Here is a 21893-nt window from a genome sequence, read left to right on the forward strand (position 1 = left end):
GGCTGAGTATTGCTGCCATTTGGGCAAGCAATGGACACTCATCAGGGAGCTTGGTTTCAGCATAGAGGTGAGTGACATTGACTATTGAATATGAACGTAAAGTAGCAGTAATTAGCACATTAAAAAAACATGTATCACACATTAGGACCAGTCTGTACGTGGACAGTTGTCAATACTTATTCAAAGCCATCTTTGTGGAGAGACCTACTTATCTCCATGTCTTGTGCAACCCTTATGGTCTTGATACTATTGCGCAAAGTAGGAGGCAGCTGAGAATATAACCTTCCCCTGCTGCCACAAGCAGCACTGGGAAACTAGCTTGTCTCAGGGACTAATGGTAAAGGTTTTAAAACATGTTGGATGGAGGCTGAGCAGGAACTGGTCAACATTTACTGTTTCCTGTTCCAATGAGTTGATGCTTTGCAGTCTCTGGCTCCTCTTCTTGGCATTAGGCTGGCAGGACAAGCTGAAGTCTTGGAGAGCTGAACCCACCGTGCTGCTTTAGGCTCACTGTCCTGGTATCTAAAGGATGACCAAATATGAATAGAAGTTTAAAGGTTTTGCAGGAAAATACAGTCCTGAATGCAGTCAGATTTCAGTTTCACCTGCATATTCTCCCTGGATGAATTACTGGAGTTTTGAGTCAAGCTGGATCCAATCAGACATCAGGGGCTAAGTTTAAAATTATTGCAAAAGCACTTTATAAAGCAGATGACTGTACTTCCATGAACAGCTGAATTATGGCTCTGCACTTGCCCACAGACACATGCAGAGTATCCCTACCATCATAGATGTGTGTCCTGGGTTCGGCTGTAGCAGTCATTTTTCTCCTTCTTAGTAGCTGGTGCTGTGCTGTGGTATTGACTTTCGGCCTGGGAACAATGCTGATAACACCGATGGTTTTAGTTACTGCTCAGTAATGTTTACTCCGACCAAGGACTATCTGAGTCTCATGCTCTGCCAGGGAGGAGGGGAAGCCGGCAGGAGGCAGAGACAGGACACCTGACCCAAACTAGCCAAAGAGGTTATTCCATACCACAGCACGTCATGCCCACTGTATAAACTGGGGGCAGTTACTTGGAAGGGCGAGATCACTGTTCGAGTAGGGCTGGATATTCCTTGGCACGTGGTGAGTGGTTGTATTCTCTTCCCTTGTTATTTCCCTTATCATTATTATTATTGGTGGCAGCAGCAGTGGCTTGTGTTATACCTTAGTTACTGGACTGTTCTTATCTCAACCCGTGGGAGTTACACTCTTTTGATTCTCCTCCGCATCCCTCCAGGAGCAGGGGGAGGAAGGGGGGGAATGAGCGAGCGGCTGCGTGGTTCTGGGTTGCCAGCTGGGCTTAAACCACAACAGTTCTTTGTGGCACCCAATGTGGGGTACAAAGGGTTGAGGTAATGGCAGATCTGACCAGAGTATGTCTAATTGTATCTGTGATAAGCATTCATTGTTTTGGATTAATAGTCACTCATCACAATGCTGATTTATTGGCTCTCAAAGTTGTTGCTCTTGATCTCATAGTTTCAGCCTGTTGTACATTACTTACAGCCGGTATTTGTTGTTTTAGTGTTTATCAGCTGGGGGGGCTTGGCCTAAGGTTCTTGTTTCGCTGTACTTTATGGTAATGACTTGTAATACAATAGACTCATTGATCATGAAACTGATCTGGCTTGCGTTCCCAGTGTGGTCATCACCTCTGTACTTTGGGAGGTATATAATGGAAGTGTTTAGCAATTACACATCTTTTTTTTCCCTCCTCAGGTAGTCAACCTATGAAGGAGACATTCCCCCAGCTCCTGGAAGGATAGGGTTGTATTCTACACAACTGCTCACTACTCGCTGACCAATACCCAGCCCAACCCATGCAGTGATCTAACCTTCTGGGTAAACTGCCCCCAGTTTATATAGTGGGCATGATGTGCTGTGGTATGGAATACATCTTTAGCTAGTTTGGGTCAGGTGTCCTGTCTCTGCCTCCTGCCGGCTTCCCCTCCTCCCTGGCAGAGCATGAGACTCAGTCCTTGGTCGGAGTAAACATTACTGAGCAACAACTAAAACCATCAGTGTTATCAGCATTGTTCCCAGGCCGAAAGTCAAAACCTCAGCACTGCACCAGCTACTAAGAAGGAGAAAAATGACTGCCACTGTTGAACCCAGGACAATGTGATAACTTCTTTTGTCAAGAATGCATGTAGCTTAAGAACACCTCTTCATATACACCTCTTAAAAAGCACAAGGACAAAAAACCATAATCTGATTGCTAGTTAATTCCTTGTACCTATCTGTACTTTAAATATTCTAATCATCTATGAAATGCAGTGGAAATGTCTCAAATATGGCTACATCTCTACTACAAATCCAAACAGCAAAAAGCAGCTTGTTTTACAGAAGACATCAAACAAACCTGAAAACAATGTCCTGTCATTTTAGGTCATGACTAGGTTCAAACATGCAGTGTAGGGGTGACATCCCATTCTCTAATTATTTCCACCTGCAGCTACCCATTCTGTTGCAGCTTTGAATACATAAAAGCATAATCAGGAGTTATATGACAGTATGAAATTTCAAGGCATCTGCACTAAGTCAGAATAAGACTGTGCACTCCATAAATTCAATAAATGATGAGTTTATTATTAGGTACCATGCCTTATGTGAGCAACTTCATCCAGTGTGTGGGAATAGGGTATAGTAAGAGAAAGAAATGCTAAAAGGTAAAAATAATAAGGTTTGCTTGCTGTTGGTCTTTCTAACTCTAACAACAAAAGCAATTAAAGTGCATCAATCAGGTCTTTTTTCTGTGATAGGGATGTTCTCCACTGTTTTTAACAGCTTGCAAATTCCTATGACTATAATCAGCTTGATCCCACTGTGCTCCCTGTCAGATACCACAATGGCTATAATCTGGCACCTGCTTGGTACAAAGCTTGGAAGTGAGGCTGGGTGCCCACAGAATGAAAATTAAGTGTGTTCACTGCAGAGGGGGAGGATCAGTGGGAATTTAGGAACACTGGTGACAGCCTTTTTTCTTCTCTCACAGCAAGAGAGTCCTGACTACGACAGATCAGAAAATGCTGCTATTGTTCTGCCTTAAACCTCCTTCTTCCAGATGCAGAATTTCACTTCCAGAAGCATCCAGCATGGGGATGTGTTCCAAATAAAATCAGCTACCTCCATCTGTCTCTTCTGGACTACCCAGCTCACCCCATTGTCAGATTGTTCATAAAGCAACACTTTCTTGCCTTGACCAGTTTGAACTTCATCTTCCTTGTGCTTTACATAGGTACATCACCTAGGAAAGCAGTGGGTTTAGATAACCTAAGCTTTTTTTGTTCTTCTAAATTCTCTGTTTTTCCTCAGTGCAGAATTCAGTGGATTCTGTTGACCTGGAACTGCCTCAAGTGGATTTTTCTGTAGAAAACCAGACCCGGATCCTGATTGTTCTGCCTGGTAAACTACTGTAGTGTCTCTGATAGAGATATCTTTGCAACACTATAGAAATCCTTCATCAGTTTAGTAAACTAAAAGGACCTATATTAAAACTTCATTCATACAAAAAAGCATTTTCTCGTGGTCTGTGTTGTCTTTGAAATTCTTCATTAGAACTGGAAACTGTTAAGTAGCAATCTACATTGCTGCCTGGCTAGACAAAAACAGACCCATGCATTGGATCCTCTCCTAACACAGTGCACACGCTTTGATTCATAAAAGATGAAAAGAAGGAGAAGTGATTTATAACACTAAATAATCTGCATATTTCTTCAAGTGCTGTTACTGCCAGTTTGTAAGACACAAAGATACTGAGCAGCTTAGCTGCTCTTGTCCAGTTGGGAAGAGCCTAAAGTGCTGTGGGCTCTCTTGGAAAGAGATAATAATAATAATAATAATGAGGAGGACTGACAGCTTCACAGCCAGAGATGCTATGAGAAGTCAGGAGCTACTGGCTCCCAAAGGTGGCCATGGCTCACCTCCCTTTTAACAGAGCCCTGAATTGTCAGGCTCTAAAAAAAGTGGAACAGCCCAGAATGATTGTATCAGGCTAAAAAAGGGAAGAAGAAAGGGGTTTATCTGTAGGTCAGATCACACACTTGTCTTTGATATGGGATACCTGGTGTGTGAACTGCCACTGCCCTGTATTTCATCCTGCTGGAATGGAGACAGTAGCTTGGTTGAGAGTAATGTTTTCCTGCTGAGCAGGGAAACCAGCACTGGCAGGTCCAAAAGCCTCCAGGGCTGCAAATCAGGGGGACAGGCAGGTCTGTCACAGCACTGCCATCACATCTGCATCTTGTTAACACCTTCCAATTAAGGTGGTATTCCTCTCACCTGCACTTAGCTACCCAAAAATGAGGTGTATAGTCCATGTTAGCAGGCTAGGTTCCTTTTAAAGTCACTGAAGAGAAGGTCCGTGTTCTTCCCAAATCCAATCCAACACCATCCTGAGGGATATATGGATGCTGTGAAGATTGCAGGAGCAAGTCCATTCTACCTCTGTTTCTTGACACCAGGATATGAATTTATCATCAGTCACAGTGAGAGCAGAAACAGAGAGCATCTGCTAAAAGCTACCCAAGCATGAATATCAACATACAGGAATTTCAGTGCTGCAGATTTCAGTCCTATTCACATACTAAGATTGATAATGGAAAAAATTCTTACCATTAAAAAGGGTGTTATTATGACAAAGCTTTATAAGATACAGACAGGTGAAATGAACAGTGAACTAACATTGAGTTGAGAGTCAATCCACAGGAAAATATGGAAATTACTGAAATCCTGTCTGTGGTCACGATTCAAAGCAGTTTGCCCATGTCTTTCTGGGAAAGCATTTCCATTACTCTAATAAATGCTCTACGTTTTGACAATAACTCTTTCTGATTATGGTGAAACAGTATCAAAGGTTGTGCAGATTGAATCTAATGCTATCTAGCAGGCAGTGGAATAAATACCAAAGGAGGCAGCAGCAACATTTAAGCCAGGATGAATAAAGCATGGAAGTATGTGTCTCTGTTTTTGTTTAGAGCAGGGGCCTTCCCCAGCACAACCACCATCCTGCAGCTGCAATTCCTCAGTGCTGGGAAAGAGCATCTCCAAGGAGAGCCAGTAAACCCCAGTCCAGCTTCAGGCTGGCCTGCAACTCTCAAAAGTGAAGGGCTGTCAAAAGTCAGGCTTATACCTGGGTCTCCAGCACCCCACAGAGGCACATGGATCCAAGAAGGGAGATGCCAGTGCCCACTCTGCTGCAGCTCAGTAGATGATTCCTTCTGGTTCCAGCAGCAAATATTTCTTCATGGACAGGGGGATGGCGAGCAAAGGAACGCTTCTGTGGCACCTTTCTGACAGTATTGCCCGAATAGCACATCTGCATAAATGCATCAGTGACCGTGGTGAATTGCTGCACACAGTGAACAGAGAATCATAGAAATCCTTGTGTCTCTGTAAAAGAACACAAGCTTATTTTAGGGAAATAATGCTGTTTTCCTTCCCTCCCTTTCCCCAGCCCACATGCAGCCCTTGGCAGAACAAGGTAAAAAGCACAACCATCCTGCTGCTTGGAGGTACATCAAGCACTGTGGACTTGGTTTAGTCAAAAGCCTGCACAAAATTCTTATGCTTGCCTCGAAGATTTAGTGCTAAGTTAAAGACCACAATGAAATCTTTAGGTTTGGTATGTCTTATATCCAATAGTTGGAGGTGGGGGTTCCTCTGTGGTGTTAGTCCTGACCTGAACACTCAGGGTCAGTGCCCGTGGATGAGTTAATCCTCTAAACCTCACCGTAGGCAGTGAGGCACTGTAATGCCAGCATTACTGATGAGTTCTCTGGGGCTGTGAACAGCAAAGTACCTTTGGTGTTACTCATTGCCCCAGCAGCCTTTTAGAGTAAGTAAAATTGCATTCCCACAAGGAGAAAAGTGCAGATGCTTGCAAATGATGTTGAAATAAAAGCAGCAAACAGTAAATATGTGTGACTTGATCTTATTTTATAATCTTGCTACTTGACAGATCTGGTCACACATATTTTCTGATACACTTTATGAATGAAAAAGTATGGATTAGTGTCAACAAAAAGTTTTCTTTATTTCCTGTCAAATTCAGCAAATAGCTTTGACAAGTAAAATGAAAATCTCAACAAAGAAGTAGAGCAACTGTGGACTTTTCCAAATAGGCATTTTCCAATATTTCGGATTCATTTTTTTGTTTGAAGACAAATTCTTGTTGTTGCTGTTGTTATAATTAAGGTGAAAACAAGACATTTAACTTTCAATTTTGTGTTCCCCCAGAATGATTTCTTTTCTTTTTTTTTTTTATTTTTTTATAAATCTGACCCCCAAAAGCAAGCCTCATAGTTCCTCAGGTGACATAAGTCTGCATTATAATATGGATGGAGTTCCCTAAACGTCACTGGAAATGTATAGGAGATACTGGTTCACGTAACTTCAGCACTGATTTGAAAATCTCGAGAAAGCCTGGTATGAATAAAAAAGTAGGTTTAAGCTGGAATATTGGGACTATGAGGATTTATGAATTAAAGGGATAATTATGTCAAAGTGTGAAGTTTGTCCCACAGTTTTGCCTTTTGACAACAAACATCTTTTCCTCTTTGATCTCTTATTTTTCATTTAAATTCTCTCTTGTACTTGCAGCTAACCAGTCCTGCTTACAGAAACCCAACCCATGCAACAGAACCTAAAGATACATGGTCATACCTGTGTTAACATGGCACTTTTACAGCATTTGCTGATTTAAAAAAAAAATATAAATATACAGATCAGAAGAAAGACCAACGACAGCCAGAACCTTTGCACTTGCTGAGCTCTGGGACTGCTGAGCCCCTGCACCACTGCTGACAGAGGGTGCCCATAGAATAACGGTGCAATGAAAATTTCTCAAAAACGCATCCTTTGTGAGTGAGTGATATGCTTGTGTCAAGTGAGTGGCATTAAATGAGCCAGTCCTGAACCCTCTGAGGTGCTCTTCTCTTTCAAAGGCATTCTCACTTTCCTGTGGTGGGATATGGAGAATGCAAATAACGAGCTTGGATTTTACTTGGTTGCAACTCCTAAAGAGCTTACCTCAAAGACGTCATCAGGTATGGCTGCTTTCCACTTTGATGTTGATTTGATATGCTCATAGGTATTGACAACAACCTCCACAGCTCTGGGGTGGGAATGACAGGCTTGTAGCACCTATAGGAAGGATGGATAGAGACTGAGTACCACCAAGGAGCAGGGGCTAGCCTGGATACTTGCACTGTGCAGTAGCATACTGAGGCAGACACTGCCAAAGAATTACAAGCAGATAAGGTTGGAGATACAAAAGACACAAGCCCTGTCTACACTAAGTGCAAGTACAGCAAGAAACCCCAGGGTAACTCTCAGTGAACGCCAGTTTAACACCATACAGAAGTACTGACTTAGGTCTCCAGAGCAGTATAGCTTGCTGGCAGAGTGTGCTTCATTACCCAGATCTGGAGATAACTTGCTCAAAGCTGAGTTGAGTGACTCAACACCAGACAAAGCCATACACAAAGTCCTTGCTTCAGGTCGTGCAGCCCAGGAACAGAAAAAATCCCATCATATGAATCAAAAATGCATTGTTACGGGAAAATTCAAAAGAAGACTGGGAGATAACACAGCTCAGAAGTAAGGCTTCCAAGCCACACGAGGCCCTGAAACAACTGCTCTGCCCAGTAACTTTAGCTCAGTAGGGAAAAAACACCAAGTGTATTGTCACTCACACTCAGGGAATATCAGTTTGCATTTGCAGCATACGATGCACAGTTTTGTCTGACGTGGTCGCCAGGCTTTCACAAGCAAAACTGCAGAACATCCCTCTGGGATAAATACCATCCTGCATATTTTACAGGTGGGCAAATGGTGGTTTGGAGGGGACACCCACTCCGTGCAATAGGAGAAAGGTGGTGGCAGGAAGAGGACACCCCAGACCTGGTTCTCAAACAAGCTCTAGGGGACTAAGCATTGCTCTGTTACAGATAGGGCAGCTCATACTGCACTTAAGAGGGCACAACCAGAAGTCTGGTGTTTTATTCAAAGGTTTCTGGTTACCCAGATTGTTAAAACTACATATGCAGCGGAGGAGCTACAAAATGTTCCTCAGGGCACTGGAAAATAGACAGTAAGTCCTGACCATAGCAAGCTTGCTTAGTTGTCTGATATCAGACTGTCAGCTACTTCTGTCAATTCCTTGGGCTTTGCAGATGTTTAGAAGTGCTCTGGGAGTGATCCTGGAGTTTATTTTTATTTTTCTTCATCTTTTTCATCAACTGTGAGCCCAGGCCCAGCATTTCCCCTTAATTTCTGATATTTCCTAGGAATAAGCCAAAGCTTTGCTGAAATCCATTTAATATTGAAAAGATTTGAATAGATTTTTAAAGGTCAGAAGTGACAAACTGGATCAGCTATTCTGATCTCCAATCTTTGGTGGAGGCCACGAAATACGTATTTCATATAACCAAGTTAAGCCTGTGTGAAGCTGGGTTTGACAAAGACATATAGGTTTTCTGAAATGAGAAAGTGAATCAGCTCTGAAAAATTAGGGTTGAGCCAGCATTTAGAGTTTGGAATGTCAGTTTGGTTAAGAATAAAAATGTGATCTGGGTCTGGTTTCTGGCATTGGCAACTATAATTTCACTTCAGTTAAATGACATCACTCTTACAACAGGTTGCCTCACAAGGTTTTGGCCTTTCTGGGCCCCAAGTTTACATGACTCCAGCAAAACCAGATAGCACCAAACCCTGAAGTTTGGATCTCTCATCACATTCCTGTTGAAGACATCACCTCTCTCCATATCCCTACTGTTCAAAGCCACCCTTAACCTTGTGGAATTGCAGAGGATATATCCTAGCTGCGCCATGGTTCAGTAGCAGCTGGTAGCAGATGTCAGGCTGGGCAGCTGGCCGCACAGATGTCACTTTTATGATATACTGTAGGGGTGCACAGCCATTGACATCCATGATGTTTGCTTCTGCTCCTGCCTCCAGCAGCATATGCAGCAGGACATGATCACAGTTCCAGGCAGCTTTGTGGAGCGGTGATTTGAAATCCTCATCACGAGTGTTCACTTCAGCTTTATAGTCTAAAAGCATCCTACAGATTAGGTGATGATCCGGGCTGTATATCTGATCCTTATAGTGAAGGGCCCAATAGGCGGCACAGGCCAGGGGAGTCTCCATGTAGGCATTAAGAGCATCAATTTGTGCTCCTTGTTCCATGTAAAAGGCCACAAGCTCTGGGACACCCAAACGTGCAACAATGTGTAGAGGAGTCTCCTCATCTTGGTTGTTTGTTTTTATGTTCACATTTGCTCCTGCCAAAGAAAGATGATGGGAAAAATTAAGGCAATGAAATCCCGGTTCAGCTATGTCTCTGCTTGAGCCCTACTATCCAAGGAGAAGGTGAGGACAGGCAACTGGCAGGAAAGACGCACATGGAAATGCATATAGCTAGGGACATGGATTCTGCATTTCTTATGTCTCCAGAAAAACCTTAGAAACTTCAGGTTCTTGGATCCAGCTTCAGATGCGAGAGCTTGGTCCAGAGCTGGCAGAAGACCTTATCAGAGCAGTCTATTTTGGAGCATGAAGGTCCAAATCTCTGCATAAAATGTTGTGGTTTTTTTTCCTATGAATTAAGAGCTGAAGGAAAAAGGAGACCTTTACTCCTGCTCTAGACCATGAGCACATTTCCTGAAGCACCTCGATAACCGCACACCTGGAAGAAAGGACATTTTATGGCAGACCCGTAGGTGGTGTAAAAGAAAACTCCGTTGCCGAGATCCCATCTTCGGGCTGGCTGCTGTTTCCCAGCGGCTCGGAGGGGGCACTGGTGGGACCACGGTGCCTGCGCCGAGCGGCTCCCGCCGCTGAGCCAACAGCACCATCTGCTGAGCACTGCGGCGGGACACGGCCGCAGCCGTCGCTCCCGGCTGCCCGCCGCTGCCAGCTGCACGCCGCTGGCCTTAAGGAACACAAATAACTGCAGGAATTATCATAGAATCACAGAACGGTTTGGGTTGGAAGGGGCCTTAAAGGTCATCCAGTTCCAACCCGTCCGCCATAGGCAGGGACACCTTCTACTAGACCAGGTTGCTCAAAGCCCCCTCCATCCTGAACTTGAACACTGCCAGGGATGGGGAATCCTGTAACACTGAACAGTGCTTTTTAGGAAAGAAGTAAAGGTGGCGAGATGCCACTCCTCAAAGGAAAGCAGGACCATTAGCAGTATACAGCAGCAGCGGGCCAGAAGGCTAGAGGGGGGTGAGGGGCTTCTTCCGAGGTGGAGGGTGCTGAAGGTGACACGGTGAACAAGGGCTCCTTCAACCTGGGGCCCTGGCAAACCATCAGTAACGTACTCATGCAAAATCAAATGCTCACTGTATGGCCAGCCCTCTTCTCTTCAGGCTGATGAAAGCCTTCGCACACCCAAACTCACACTAAGACTAAGGACTGGGAGGAAGGAGGAGTCAGAAATTACATTTGGGATGGAATTACTAATGATGTTAAACCATGTTGAGTGTTAAATTGTGTTAATTGTCCACAAGAGTATTGGCAATCTAAGTCTGGAGATGGTAAACGAACATGGCATCAGTATTGTTTGGCTGGTGAGTTGCCCAAACCAGAAGTGGTTAAACTGCATTTACCTGAATTGACCCAGTGTGACACCACAGAGTGGACACGGCAGGGTGTGACGTGTCTTGGAGACTGTTGCAGGGACATTGAACAAGCCCCTGCTTTGGCTGTTCGGTGGTGCTGCCATGTGAATGTGCACCCTGCCACATTGTGCTCCAGACCTGTCCCATTTTGTTTGAAGTCTTCATACGTGGCTCTTATGGGAATTCAAGTTTATTGAGTGCTTTGGGACGAAGGGTGGCTTGTAAAGTAATATTATTCTGTTGTTGATGGGTGTGTGGAGAAAGCCTACAGAATACATCCTTTCATTTGCATTCATCATATGCTACAATTTGTAACAGTACATATGACTTTTAAGCTTTTCCATGGTAGAAAACTCAACTCCTGCTGTCAGGACTGTTTGCTTTGGGCATGATACAACTGGCAGCATTTATTTTCCTTTCTATCAAACAAAATAATATGTAACTTTCCAGCAGAAGAAAAGTGGCGTGGCTATTCATTTGGGACTGCAGATTGCCTTGCCCACAAAGCATACTTTGGGGCTCTGCATCTCAGGAAAAGCCTTCAATAACAACATATGTAGCAAAAACCCCAAAACAAAACCATTTGTATTTGCCATGGCACAGTGTGATAAAGAGGGAAATCTCTCTTTTCATAACTCAAGACTTGAACTGCCTGACTTTGCTGTACCTTTTATGACTGTCTTTTACTGTGTCCTGAGTTAGCATCCTTGCATTAAAGAAATAGTGTGAGACACCAATGTGTTTATCAAGGAATTACATGTATTCATAGTTTCATTTGTTATGGATGACCAGCAGTGCAATGTACCTTACTTTGGGAAAACAAAAATCTTACCTATATTTACCTTTTTTTTCCCCCCCTGTTACCCCTGCACAGATGGAGGACTTTGGTTACTGACACATGAAAAGACAGTATGAAAAACTGCATCCAGTTTTTCCAGGCCAGGTCTCAAAAAAAAACCCCAAGTGTTTGGAATAATTTTACTGAGATCAAGGAAATTTGAACAAGAAAGAAGAGGAGAGGGGCACACTTTCATGTGAAAACATCTTAGTAGTTTTCACTGAGATGAAGAAGAAGAGAATAAAACAGAGAAATAGAAACCCCCTGTTTCAGAGGAGCTCTTCTGTTGAGGGACTGACCAGGCAGTGGGCTGGAGGCACTGAAATGGGAAATTGATCCTGGACTAAGGGCCAGTGGCCAGGGAGAGGGAAGAAGAAATGGGGTTAGGAATTAGAATGTGAGAAACTTCCTCTGATCAAAGAGATGGAGAAAAGGAGTTTAAGATGAAGACATGGGTCAGCTGTACATGGAAGGGATAACTACATATGCCCTTTGACAAATTGGCTCCTAAGAGAAACCATACATCATGCCCACTATCTCTGGCCATGCCACAAGAGATGCTCCAGAGCTTTACCTTACCTCTCAAAACGAGCTGCTGGGCACAAGGCATGGATATTCGTGTTGTACAGAAGTGCAAGGGCGCCAGTCCACTCATTGAAAAGCAGTTCAGCTTAGCTCCATGGTTGCAAAGGATCTTGAGACACTCAACGTTTGCCATTTCACATGCTATGTGGATTGCAGCTTTTCCATTAGGCCGGCAGTTGATTGTAGCTTTGTGATTGAGAAGGACCAAAAGACTCTCCAGATGTCCATACATGACAGCTAGATGAAGTCCAGTTGCCCAAGATATTTTCAGTTTGTAGCTAGGCAGCCAGTACCCTGTACAAAGCAAAAATGTGTTACCATCCTTGGCACAGACTTGACTTTGGGCTATCCACCTCCTGAGAAGAATTCAGGAGGAAGGAAGAGTTGAAGTTTTGCTTTAACTTACTGTAATTTCACCAGCTACAGCATAGTGCACACAAAGTTCTCTCAAGCAAAACTTCATTTTCATTAAGCATTTTAACTATGTGTGCCAAATAGCCTGTCTTTTGGGGAGTAATTCCCATCTAGAGGTACTCTGAAGGCAACTTTTGTTTTTCTTGTGACCTGTGTAAACTGAAAAGATTAAAAAAAGATGCTTAGAGGATTTGAAATGCCACCAGCTAAAAAATATGCAGGAAATGGGATCTTCAGCATGCCAAAAGCTGAACAAAGATGGCATTGGAATAAGAAGGCATCATGTACTTAGGCCAGTGACTCAACATATAGCTCATCCCATGGGTTTCTGAGTGGGAGACAGATAGCAGGATCTTGCATGTCAGGAGCTGGATTCAGACCTCCAGTGATGTATTGCACACAGATGACCCTGGCAATGTGGCTGCAGCTGTATCACAGACCTCCTGCCAACTACTGCCCCTGAGGAGCATGAAGTGAGGAATTTGGATGCTGATTTAAATTAGGTCGAAGAGCCAAATAGAAGCAGTGACACTGTAGCGTGAAATTTGGCTCCAAAATATTTGGATTTTTCTCCAAAAATGTCACAATTATCTTTTTCTTTTTACTTATAAACAGGTGTAAAACCAAATAACACATATATTTGTTCCCAAAAGAGGACTATATGCTTAATGACTGCACAGAGACAGTCTCAGAACTGATTACTATACTAATTTGTTAAAAAAAAAAAACAAAACACAATAATAATGTGCAGAAGGGCAGGACAAATCTGAAAGTTCTTATTTTCTCTCTCTTTTTTATTATTTTTTTTTTTAGCTACAGCAGCTGCATCTTAGCTAGATTGTACCTATAAAATTTTCTGCATTTGATTTATCTATTTCTCCTTGGAAATGTGCCTGGTTGAATACTGTTACTGTTTAAAAGACAGGAAAAACCACTAAAGATGTATAATGAATTCACATTAATTCATACCCTCATTTCTGAATCTCTAGTTGCATTTAGTTTTTCAACCTTAACATCTTATACATACAATTTTTACAGTGTTCATGTGTGTTTTATTGGACAGAAGATGGAGAGGAAGGAAAAAGGTAGGTCAAAAGAAAGTGCTGGTGGCAGAGAGAAACTTGGGTTAAAGGTTTTCTTCCCTCCTAGTTAAATTGCAGGTATATTTTGAAGTAGATGCCAGTAATGCAGTTCTCGTATGCCTCTGAAAAATGCTGTATTTCCACTGAAAGGTTACAGATATAACAGCAGATGTACGTCGTGCTCTGTCATGGCTGCAATGACTTGTTCCTGTTCAATATAAGCATTTATTGCTGCAGTGCGTGAGATGTCAGGGGTGAGAACCTGTCTACAGACCATGGCATCCACTCTAGGACTAAATTTTGGGGACTACCAAACTCAGTCCCCAAGGAACCCATGCTTTGAAAAGCAACAGCAGGCAGTCCTGGGGCACCTAAGTGCCCAAGAAGGGTGACAGCCTCCTCTGCAGCCACTCAACCCCCTCTCAACCCGCTGACTATGCAGCTTACACTGCAGCTCCAGTAAGACAACCTTTTTGACATATGCCCCCAAACTGGGCACAAAATAGGTGGGCTACATCCCAGAATCTATGCACATAGCAGAACAAGTTTCTTGAACCACCTCTCTATCTGAATTCACATATAGTAGTCCCCCTTGTTACTGGCAAGCTGTGGACCATTGCTGGTTTATCCCTCAGAGAGCTGGGCCCCACACTCAAGGCCAGATGCTAGCCATAACACGAGGAAAGTGGTCCTCATAAGCCAAGTTATCACTTTATATAGCCACAATATTCCTGCCAGAGACCACCATTTATTTCCTTTGCCTCTGCTGGTGCAGGTGAGCTGTGATCTGACATGCTGAGTGAGCATCTCCTATGTCCTCTGCCCAAACGTGCAGACATCTCTGAGCCTAGAGGGACAGGGACCAGGCACTGAACAGGAAGCAGACATGGGCTCCAAGGGAGGGCTCATTCAGCGTCCCTGGGAGCTCCCAGACTTTTCGGAAGAGAGGAAGCAAAGCCACTCTGTCACCCATGGCATCTCTCATCCGTGTCATTGCTTAAGGGCTACGGCAAAGCTCTGGCTGTCTGAAAGGTGAGAAGATGGGCTTAATTTTTCTCCCCATTTCCTCCTCAAGGAAATTCCCTTCTTATGTCACACTTATCTAGTATGATCCAAACTTATCTAGGATTCAGAATAAAAAAACTTGATATGGTGCCTTCTGCCTTTCAGACAAAGTGAATATACTGCTGTGATTTAGGCCATAAGGTGCATTTACCACTCTACTTTTTGGAGAAAGGAGACACTTCTCCAAAAGAGACAGTTAATGATTACAGTCAAACGATCTACAATTTAAAACCTATGCATTTATCCTGTAGTCTCAAACCACAATGAGAATACATCTCAGCCTGCTGAGGACAGAAGAAAAGGTCTTTTAAGCTATATTCATCACTGCATGGCTTAGTTCAGACAGTCCCCAAGGGAAGTACATTGTGACTGCATCATCCTCATCCTAATGAAATCAAATGAACAAGAGCCATCATTAAGTTAGAGGTAAACACAGAAAAGGAAAAGAGGTGGGATGCTGTCCTTTCTTTATGCCACAGACAAGGAAGTGCGTTTGCTGTGCTGCTGGCTCTGGGGGTATTTATCTTCACATATGATTAACTTCTGGCAGAGGTTGATCATTACTGTATTCTACTATGCTAGCAAGTACATCATGAAGTATGTTGATTTTAGCAGAGAGCAAACTTGGTTTATTGCTTTAAGTTTTTGGAAACTCAACCAGTGTCTGGCTGAGAACTGGTCTGGGGTTTCTACACTCCCAAACAGATGTCTTTCCTGGTTGTGTTTTTCCAGATGATTTTTCTGTTTTGATAAATTAGTACATCCTCATTTTCTGTCACGTTGAAAAATAAATCTCCTCCCATCCAGCAATATCCAAGGTCCACAGGGTTTCTTTCCCTCTCCTGAGCTAGGGAGAACTCACTGTACTACTACTGTAAATTGAAAATGGAAGACACTGAATTTTTATATTTCTAAATCATCTGTGTATGTGACCGGCTACATGGAAGAAATGAATATAGCATGCCTGGCCCGCATGGGTCTATTCTGGGCTTTGCAACTGAGTTCTCTGTGAAGAAACAGCAAAAGACTCCTCTTTCTGGACTCCCCTGGAGCTGCAGCAGCTGCCCGAGTGTCACAGAGGCTCAGGCTGCTCTCTGGCCTGCCCTCCACCACGTCTGGTGGGTACAGCTGATAAGCTCCCCTGCTGCAGTGACTGCAGCTTTATGAACCTACTGAGACATTACTGCCTGTGAATCAGCTTACTCTGCAGCTTCAGGAGAGAGAAAAGGCCAGTTTCTTAAAAATCACTCAAACCCACCTACTTCCTGGCTGCTGAATGCTGCCTCATTTACCTTGTTTGTAGGATGCCAGAATCAGGTTTTCATCTTCCACTTCAAACACTGTGTCCACGTCTATTTTCTTTTGGCTCAAGAGCTCTTCCAGTGTTTCAAAGTCATTGCACTTCAGGGCTTCGAGAAAAGCCTTTTTCACCAACTTTGCAGCTGCAGCTCGAGTAATTCTCCTCTCCATATTCTCTTCCTCCTTGTAGGTCTCCTCCAGATCCATTTCCAAACGTATTTGTGCTGTGAAGAGGGATACACTGAGGTCCCTATAGCACAGTTGCATGCTGAAGTTCCCAAAGACCTGAAGGTAATTTTATCACTCAGTCATGCTGATCTGCTTGTTCTATTTATATGAGGAGCAAAATGCCACTCTTACATATCACCACACTCTTTTTATGAAAGCGAGGACAGACACACTAGCAATAACACCACAATAAGAGTTATTTCCATGGGCTTTATACACATTAAGCTTCATTAACCACATGGTTACCCTCTGCTCCTGCCATACACTTACATTAAAAGGCATTAGCCTTGGGTGATTTTTCTCCCCTGGAGAAGCACTCACATTGCCTTTCATAGTTACCATTGCTGATTTATTGACTGCAATGGAATGTGATGCTCTGCCTGCAGGTGCCTTTTAAGTAGTGCATTTCAGAAAAAAGAAACTAAAAATCCTCCAGGCACATTTCCTATGGGAGGTACCCCACCCCTCCCCAGGACAGCATTCCACATGCTAGCCTGGGTTTCATTCCTCCAGCCAACAGGTAGGGCTCCACAGGAGCCCCCCATAGGTCTCACAGGTACCCTGATCTGCAAAGCCCCAAGGGAGCATCATGTTGATCTAGCCTTGTCGCCTTAATACCCTGAGCAGCAGGATTTCCTTAGTTTGCTCAGGGGTTGCAAGAAGTGCTCCTAGGAAGGAGAAGTGCTGGGATGAGGGGGGTGCAGAGCTGTACAGCCATGTTGGGGTGGAGGATCTCACACACCACAGGGGGCTTACATATGAATTAACTTAGGTGCAAGCACAGGAGGCTGCATGGGTCCATAGGGTCTTCTCCTTCCTCTGCCCACCCTTCATCTACACTGAGATCTTCTCCCTCACAACTGCATCACCCACAGAACACTTCCCCCTCCCTCCCTTTCCTTGCTGTCTTCACCAGTCCTGTCCTGCGTTGACAGTAGTCTATGAAGATGCAAATCCACCCATGGCTAGCATGAGCTTCTGCCATGTGTCATGTACAAGTGGTTCATGCCTGCACCCACCTGAGCTGCTGGATGAGACAGTAGTTAGAAGGAGACTATCAACTCTTCATTTTAATCACCCAATGTCATGATTTAAGCCCAGCCGGCATCTCAGAACCATGCAGCTGCTTGCTCACTCCCCCTCCCTTTCTTTCTCCTCTGGCTCCTGGAGGGATGGGGAGGAGAATCAAAAGAATGTAACTCCCACAGGTTGAGATAAGAACAGTCCAGTAACTAAGGTTTAACACAAACCACTATCACTACTACCAATAGTAATAATGATAAGGGAAATAACAAGGGAAGAGAATACAACTGCTCACCACCCACCGACCAATACCCAGTCTGACCCGAGCAGTGATCTAACCCTTCCGGGTAACTGCCCCCAGTTTATATAGTGGGCATGACATGCTGTGGTATGGAATACCTCTTTGGCTAGTTTGGGTCAGGTGTCCTGTTTGCTTCCTCCCAGCTTCCCCTCCTCCCTGGCAGAGCATGAGACTCAGAAAGTCCTTGGTTGGAGTAAGCATTACTGAGCAACAACTAAAACCATCGGTGTCATCAGCATTGTTCCCAGGCTGAAAGTCAAAACCACAGCACTGCACCAGCTACTAAGAAGGAGAAAAATGACTGCTGCTGCTGAACCCAGGACACCCAACAAAGCAGATGCCACCACAGCCATTAAGAAGAAATTTATATTCATATTTATCCTTCCTGGGAGTTTGGCTGCCAAGTGGGCTGATGGGGAAGAGTGAGCCAGGTGATACTGGAAATCAGAGTAAACTGTGTGTTCATAGGTCCATGCTTCTCGGACAGCCCTATGAGGATGGGGTGGATCCCCTGCTCATGGAAATGCACACCAGCTCTCTCCTAGAACCAGTGTTCAGCAAATGTAACTCCACCTCATGCTTTAAAAAAAAGTGCTAATGCTAGTCTGGTGTGAGCACGAGAGAAAAGATTTGAACTGCAGATCTTACAGGCTTCTTGTTACCTGCACCTTTTTCTTAAACCACTGTATTCCTGAAAAGTCATGGCTGCAGAAAGCACCGATACATGGCTGCAATCAATTGTTCACCTCAGACACACTTTTTGGTTTGAAATGGACTAGCTTTTCATGTATCATCTTTATAAATAGTATTAGATGACACAATGACATTCAATCTAGCTGAAAGTGTCGTGCCAGTACATCCTATGCTGGTCTTCTGCTTGAAGGCTGAGATGCACAAGCATGTTGCTGTTAACAGGTTACTGTACATCTGCTGATCCATTCCACTTGCTCCTGGTTGACAAGGAAGGTGAAGTAATTTGTGATGGCTTGGCCCTCAGTGAAAGAGAAAGCTGATTAAAATTACCCTACATCCATCATGGTCCAAAAGCATGCACAGGAACAGCACCTCAGACCAAATGAAGCACTACAACTTGCTCACCTTTAGCATGGCCCTGGTCTAACTCACTGAATTCTTTTTTTAACTTTAATGAGCTTAAAAGAGAGAAAAGAAACAATTAATAGATACCTTTATAGTTAGTGTTTCCCTGTAAGCTTCATTTGCATCTAATCTTGAAAAACATACTCACATGAGCGCAACAGTGGTTTCAGTACAATACACAAGCATGAAGTGTTACGTTTTACATTGGCAAACAATCTCAAAAAGTTAGATTGACTTTTTAAAGCATGACAGAAGAATGTCTATTAATTTTCCCCACTTACAGTCAAAATATATTTAAGAATACATAAATACTGCAAGTCATCGGTGGGGCAAAGGGACCAGTTTTTACTACATACCTATATTTTTGCTGTGCGATTTCCTGCAGACTTCTCCCCCACTATACCACAAGGTGGCAGTTTGATTTTGAAAGTTAAAACTGATGTCATCCAAGCCCCAAGGCTGCCAAATTCTGAACATCTCATTGTGAAACAATAGCTCATCCCTTATTTAATATAAACAACAGTTTTAGTATTTATGATATTTATAGGTTAGGCTTGAGGCCACTGTGATGGGCAGTGTGCACTCACACACTGTATCCACTAAGAAAACCTGGTTAGCACGTTTAGAATCCGTTGCCTAAATTACACAGCTAATGCAAACGCACAGCTTTACTGGGGAGGCAACTCCTGCCCCATGCTTTCCTTCTGCTACCCCCAGTGCCATACAACACTCTCCTGTGCACAGGGCAAGCCACAGGCACACAAACACCTGCACTTCATGGGGACAGGATGGATCTGCCCCTGCAAGTGGTTACAGGACGTGAGAACCACGTGTGAAGGGGCACAGCAAGCAAGAGAAGAGCAGACAACACTCTTAGAGAGCACGCTGCTTTCCAGTTCAGGCGATGGGACTGTCATCAGCAGCTTCAGATGGGTTGCTGAGGAACCTCTCCATCAGGGTTATCATAGGCTTTTTCCAAAGCCCACTGAAGTCAAGGGAAGTATCTGCATTTATTTCAGTGGGCCATGCCCTTTATTAGCTTGGGCATCAAGCAGCAGAGCTGAGCCAGGGAAAGCTGCCTGGGGGCGATTGCATGGACACTACCAGAGCTGTATGTGAGAAGGAAAATCACTTGTTCTGTGAGCAGAAGACAAAGACAGCCTTAAGGAGAAAATGAGAAAGATGTACTGGCAGGCTGTGCAGAGTGTGTCTCCCAAGGAGCCAGGGTCCCTCCATTAGCACTTGCTGTTGTACAGCAACAGTCTCTTGGCAGCTACGTAACTCAACAGCAGTGCTGGGAGCAGAGTTTTGGAGGTGAAAACCAACATCCTGAACTCTATCCTGGGCTTAGGCAGAAAGCCAGCCAAAGGAGAAATGCTCCAAAAGAATGGTGGTGATGCAGCTGGGGCAGTGGGGTTGTTCTGAGCTGCAGTGCCTCGCCACTTCCTGCCAACCAGCCTCTTCTGCAGCAACCTGTCCCAACAGACTTCAGTCACCAGTAGGGGTGGGTACAGAAAGCAGTACTTGCAGCATTATCAGGGTTGTTACAAAGGTTCTCCCCTGCAATTACAGAGGGGACCTTGAAATATTGCCTGCAACCTCCGGCTTGCCTTGCAGCAGTCATCAGCACACCCGGCTAATGAGGTTTCAACTCTGCCTTTTCCTTCCCACAGCAGGTCATTGGCTGAAGTGATGTGAAGAAATGAAGCCACTAACTGGATCGCTCAAGCAATAGTCACACAGCCCTGTGATACAAAGAAAGCAAGTGCCTGGAAAACATAGGGTTAAAATACTTTTAGCTTAATTTAGGACTAAGATAAAGAACAATGTTTGTGTTGTAAGTCTGTGGTGTGATAACAGAATTGAGTAGCCCTACTAAAATGAGTGAATAATTTCTCCCCATCCTTCTACCTATCAGTTAGCTTGGAGACAGTGCCTCCCAAACACCTGCTAGCTTCAGATACTCCTTGTCTACCCATCCTGTGTTTGCAATAAATTTTGTGCAAAGGTCATACTGTTCTAAACCTTTGTCAGCTATCAGAAAGTTATAGATACGGCTGGATTCAGCTAGTTTTATGATTACCGAGGCATCCAACTGTGCCAAAGGGGAAAAGTACATCGTGAGGAAGACTGCTGGAAAAGTACATCGTGAGGAAGACTGCTTACTTCATCTTGAAGACCCCTGCCCATGACCACTGGAGGGCAATGCACAAGCGCCCAAAGGAGGAGACTCATGATAAAGCATTCCTAGAACTACTTGTAATAGCCCCGCCGCTCTCTCGGGAATCTAATGAATATGCATGTTTGTGTATGATAAATACCTGCTCACTTAACCCCTCGCTGTGCAAGTTAGGAGGAGTGGTCCCTCTCTTGCACCCGGCGCCGTAATAAACATACCTGCTTTATAACTCTCCTTGAGTTGTAGAGTCTGATTCCGTGCATCACCTGTGTGAAGCAGTCTGTCCTGCTCTGAAGCCTTACATGTTAAGGAGGGAAAGTTACTGAGCATCAGATCTGTGGGCCTGAAGCAAAAAAACAGATCATTGAATTAATCCCACACTTCCATCTCTTCTGGATAGTTATCTCTTCTAAAAACACTGTTGCAGCAGTGATCATAATCCCCTTATTTTGTTGTTGCCCTTACAGCGCCTTCAGCATTAGGCCAAGTCTACCACACTGCTGCCCACTGGGCAATATTCCTGTGTTGCCAAGTATATCCCTTGTTTCTTCTCCACAGCTCTCACCTCCTAAGCTGAATTAAGCACAGCCCTCCTACTTACTCATATCACACATCTTTTTGCTAACACTAACATTGACATTTTTCACTGCTGTACATCTTTCTGCCTGCTTTAGCCATTACTACATTTTATCTGATTTTCTTTTTCCAGGATGCTGACTCTTGAGTGCAAAGATTACATAAATGCTTCCTGCTTTATATCTTAGTAGGAAAAAAGCTCTTTAGCTATGCCAGGTGCAGGCTGCTTTCTCCAGGTGCTTAGCTGTAAATCATTTTTTGAGAAAAGGCCTCTCTATAAATTCATCCCTGTGGCTGGTTAACTTGAAACCTTCTTAGTACCATTAGTTTGGAATCCTCCTCTCATTCATTGCTGCATTATTTCACTTCTGTTCTCATTTGCTAGGGATGGGAAAAAATAGTCCCAGCTTCTCAAAGGCATTTAGACATAAAACCCCCACATCACTGGAAGTCAAATTCCTAGGAGCTGGGAATCTATGCATCTGTGAGAGTCAGTGTCTTTTGGTTTTGTTTTCAGTATAATTTAGAAAA

The 21893-nt window shown here is 43.9% G+C and overlaps 1 protein-coding gene across 2 annotated transcripts; it reads right to left on the minus strand.

Annotated features, from left to right (window-relative positions):
- Positions 1–216: 216 nt before the first annotated feature.
- ASB4 (ankyrin repeat and SOCS box containing 4) lies at positions 217–16164 on the minus strand. 2 transcript variants are annotated; one of them, XM_057432604.1, is made up of 5 exons: positions 15951–16164; positions 12092–12391; positions 8840–9330; positions 7076–7189; positions 5111–5437 (listed from the first exon to the last, which is right to left on the minus strand). In XM_057432604.1, the coding sequence occupies exons 1-5, from the start codon at positions 16162–16164 to the stop codon at positions 5249–5251; spliced, it is 1308 nt and encodes a 435-aa protein (XP_057288587.1). In that variant the 3' UTR covers positions 5111–5248. The 2 variants fall into 2 exon arrangements, 1 of the variants encoding a protein (XP_057288587.1); XR_008975277.1 differs by lacking the exons at positions 5111–5437; positions 8840–9330; positions 12092–12391; positions 15951–16164 and adding an exon at positions 217–522 and having other exon boundaries at positions 7076–7194.
- Positions 16165–21893: the final 5729 nt, after the last annotated feature.

The sequence above is a fragment of the Pezoporus wallicus genome, unplaced genomic scaffold (genome assembly GCF_028554395.1).
Source record: "Pezoporus wallicus isolate ANWC-B61680 ecotype Strahan unplaced genomic scaffold, APGP_CSIRO_Pwel_v1 scaffold_2584, whole genome shotgun sequence".
Classification (NCBI taxonomy): domain Eukaryota; kingdom Metazoa; phylum Chordata; class Aves; order Psittaciformes; family Psittacidae; genus Pezoporus; species Pezoporus wallicus.

Excerpts from the sequence above, each read along its gene's own strand:
- ASB4 (XM_057432604.1), bottom strand. The coding sequence starts at position 16,164 with ATGGATCTGGAGGAGACCTACAAGGAGGAAGAGAATATGGAGAGGAGA. Across the intron at positions 12,392-15,950 it reads TCTGGCATCCTACAAACAAG|GGTACTGGCTGCCTAGCTAC; the intron begins GTAAATGAGGCA and ends TGCTTTGTACAG. Across the intron at positions 7,190-8,839 it reads ATCCTCTGCAATTCCACAAG|GTGCTACAAGCCTGTCATTC; the intron begins GTTAAGGGTGGC and ends TCCTTCCTATAG.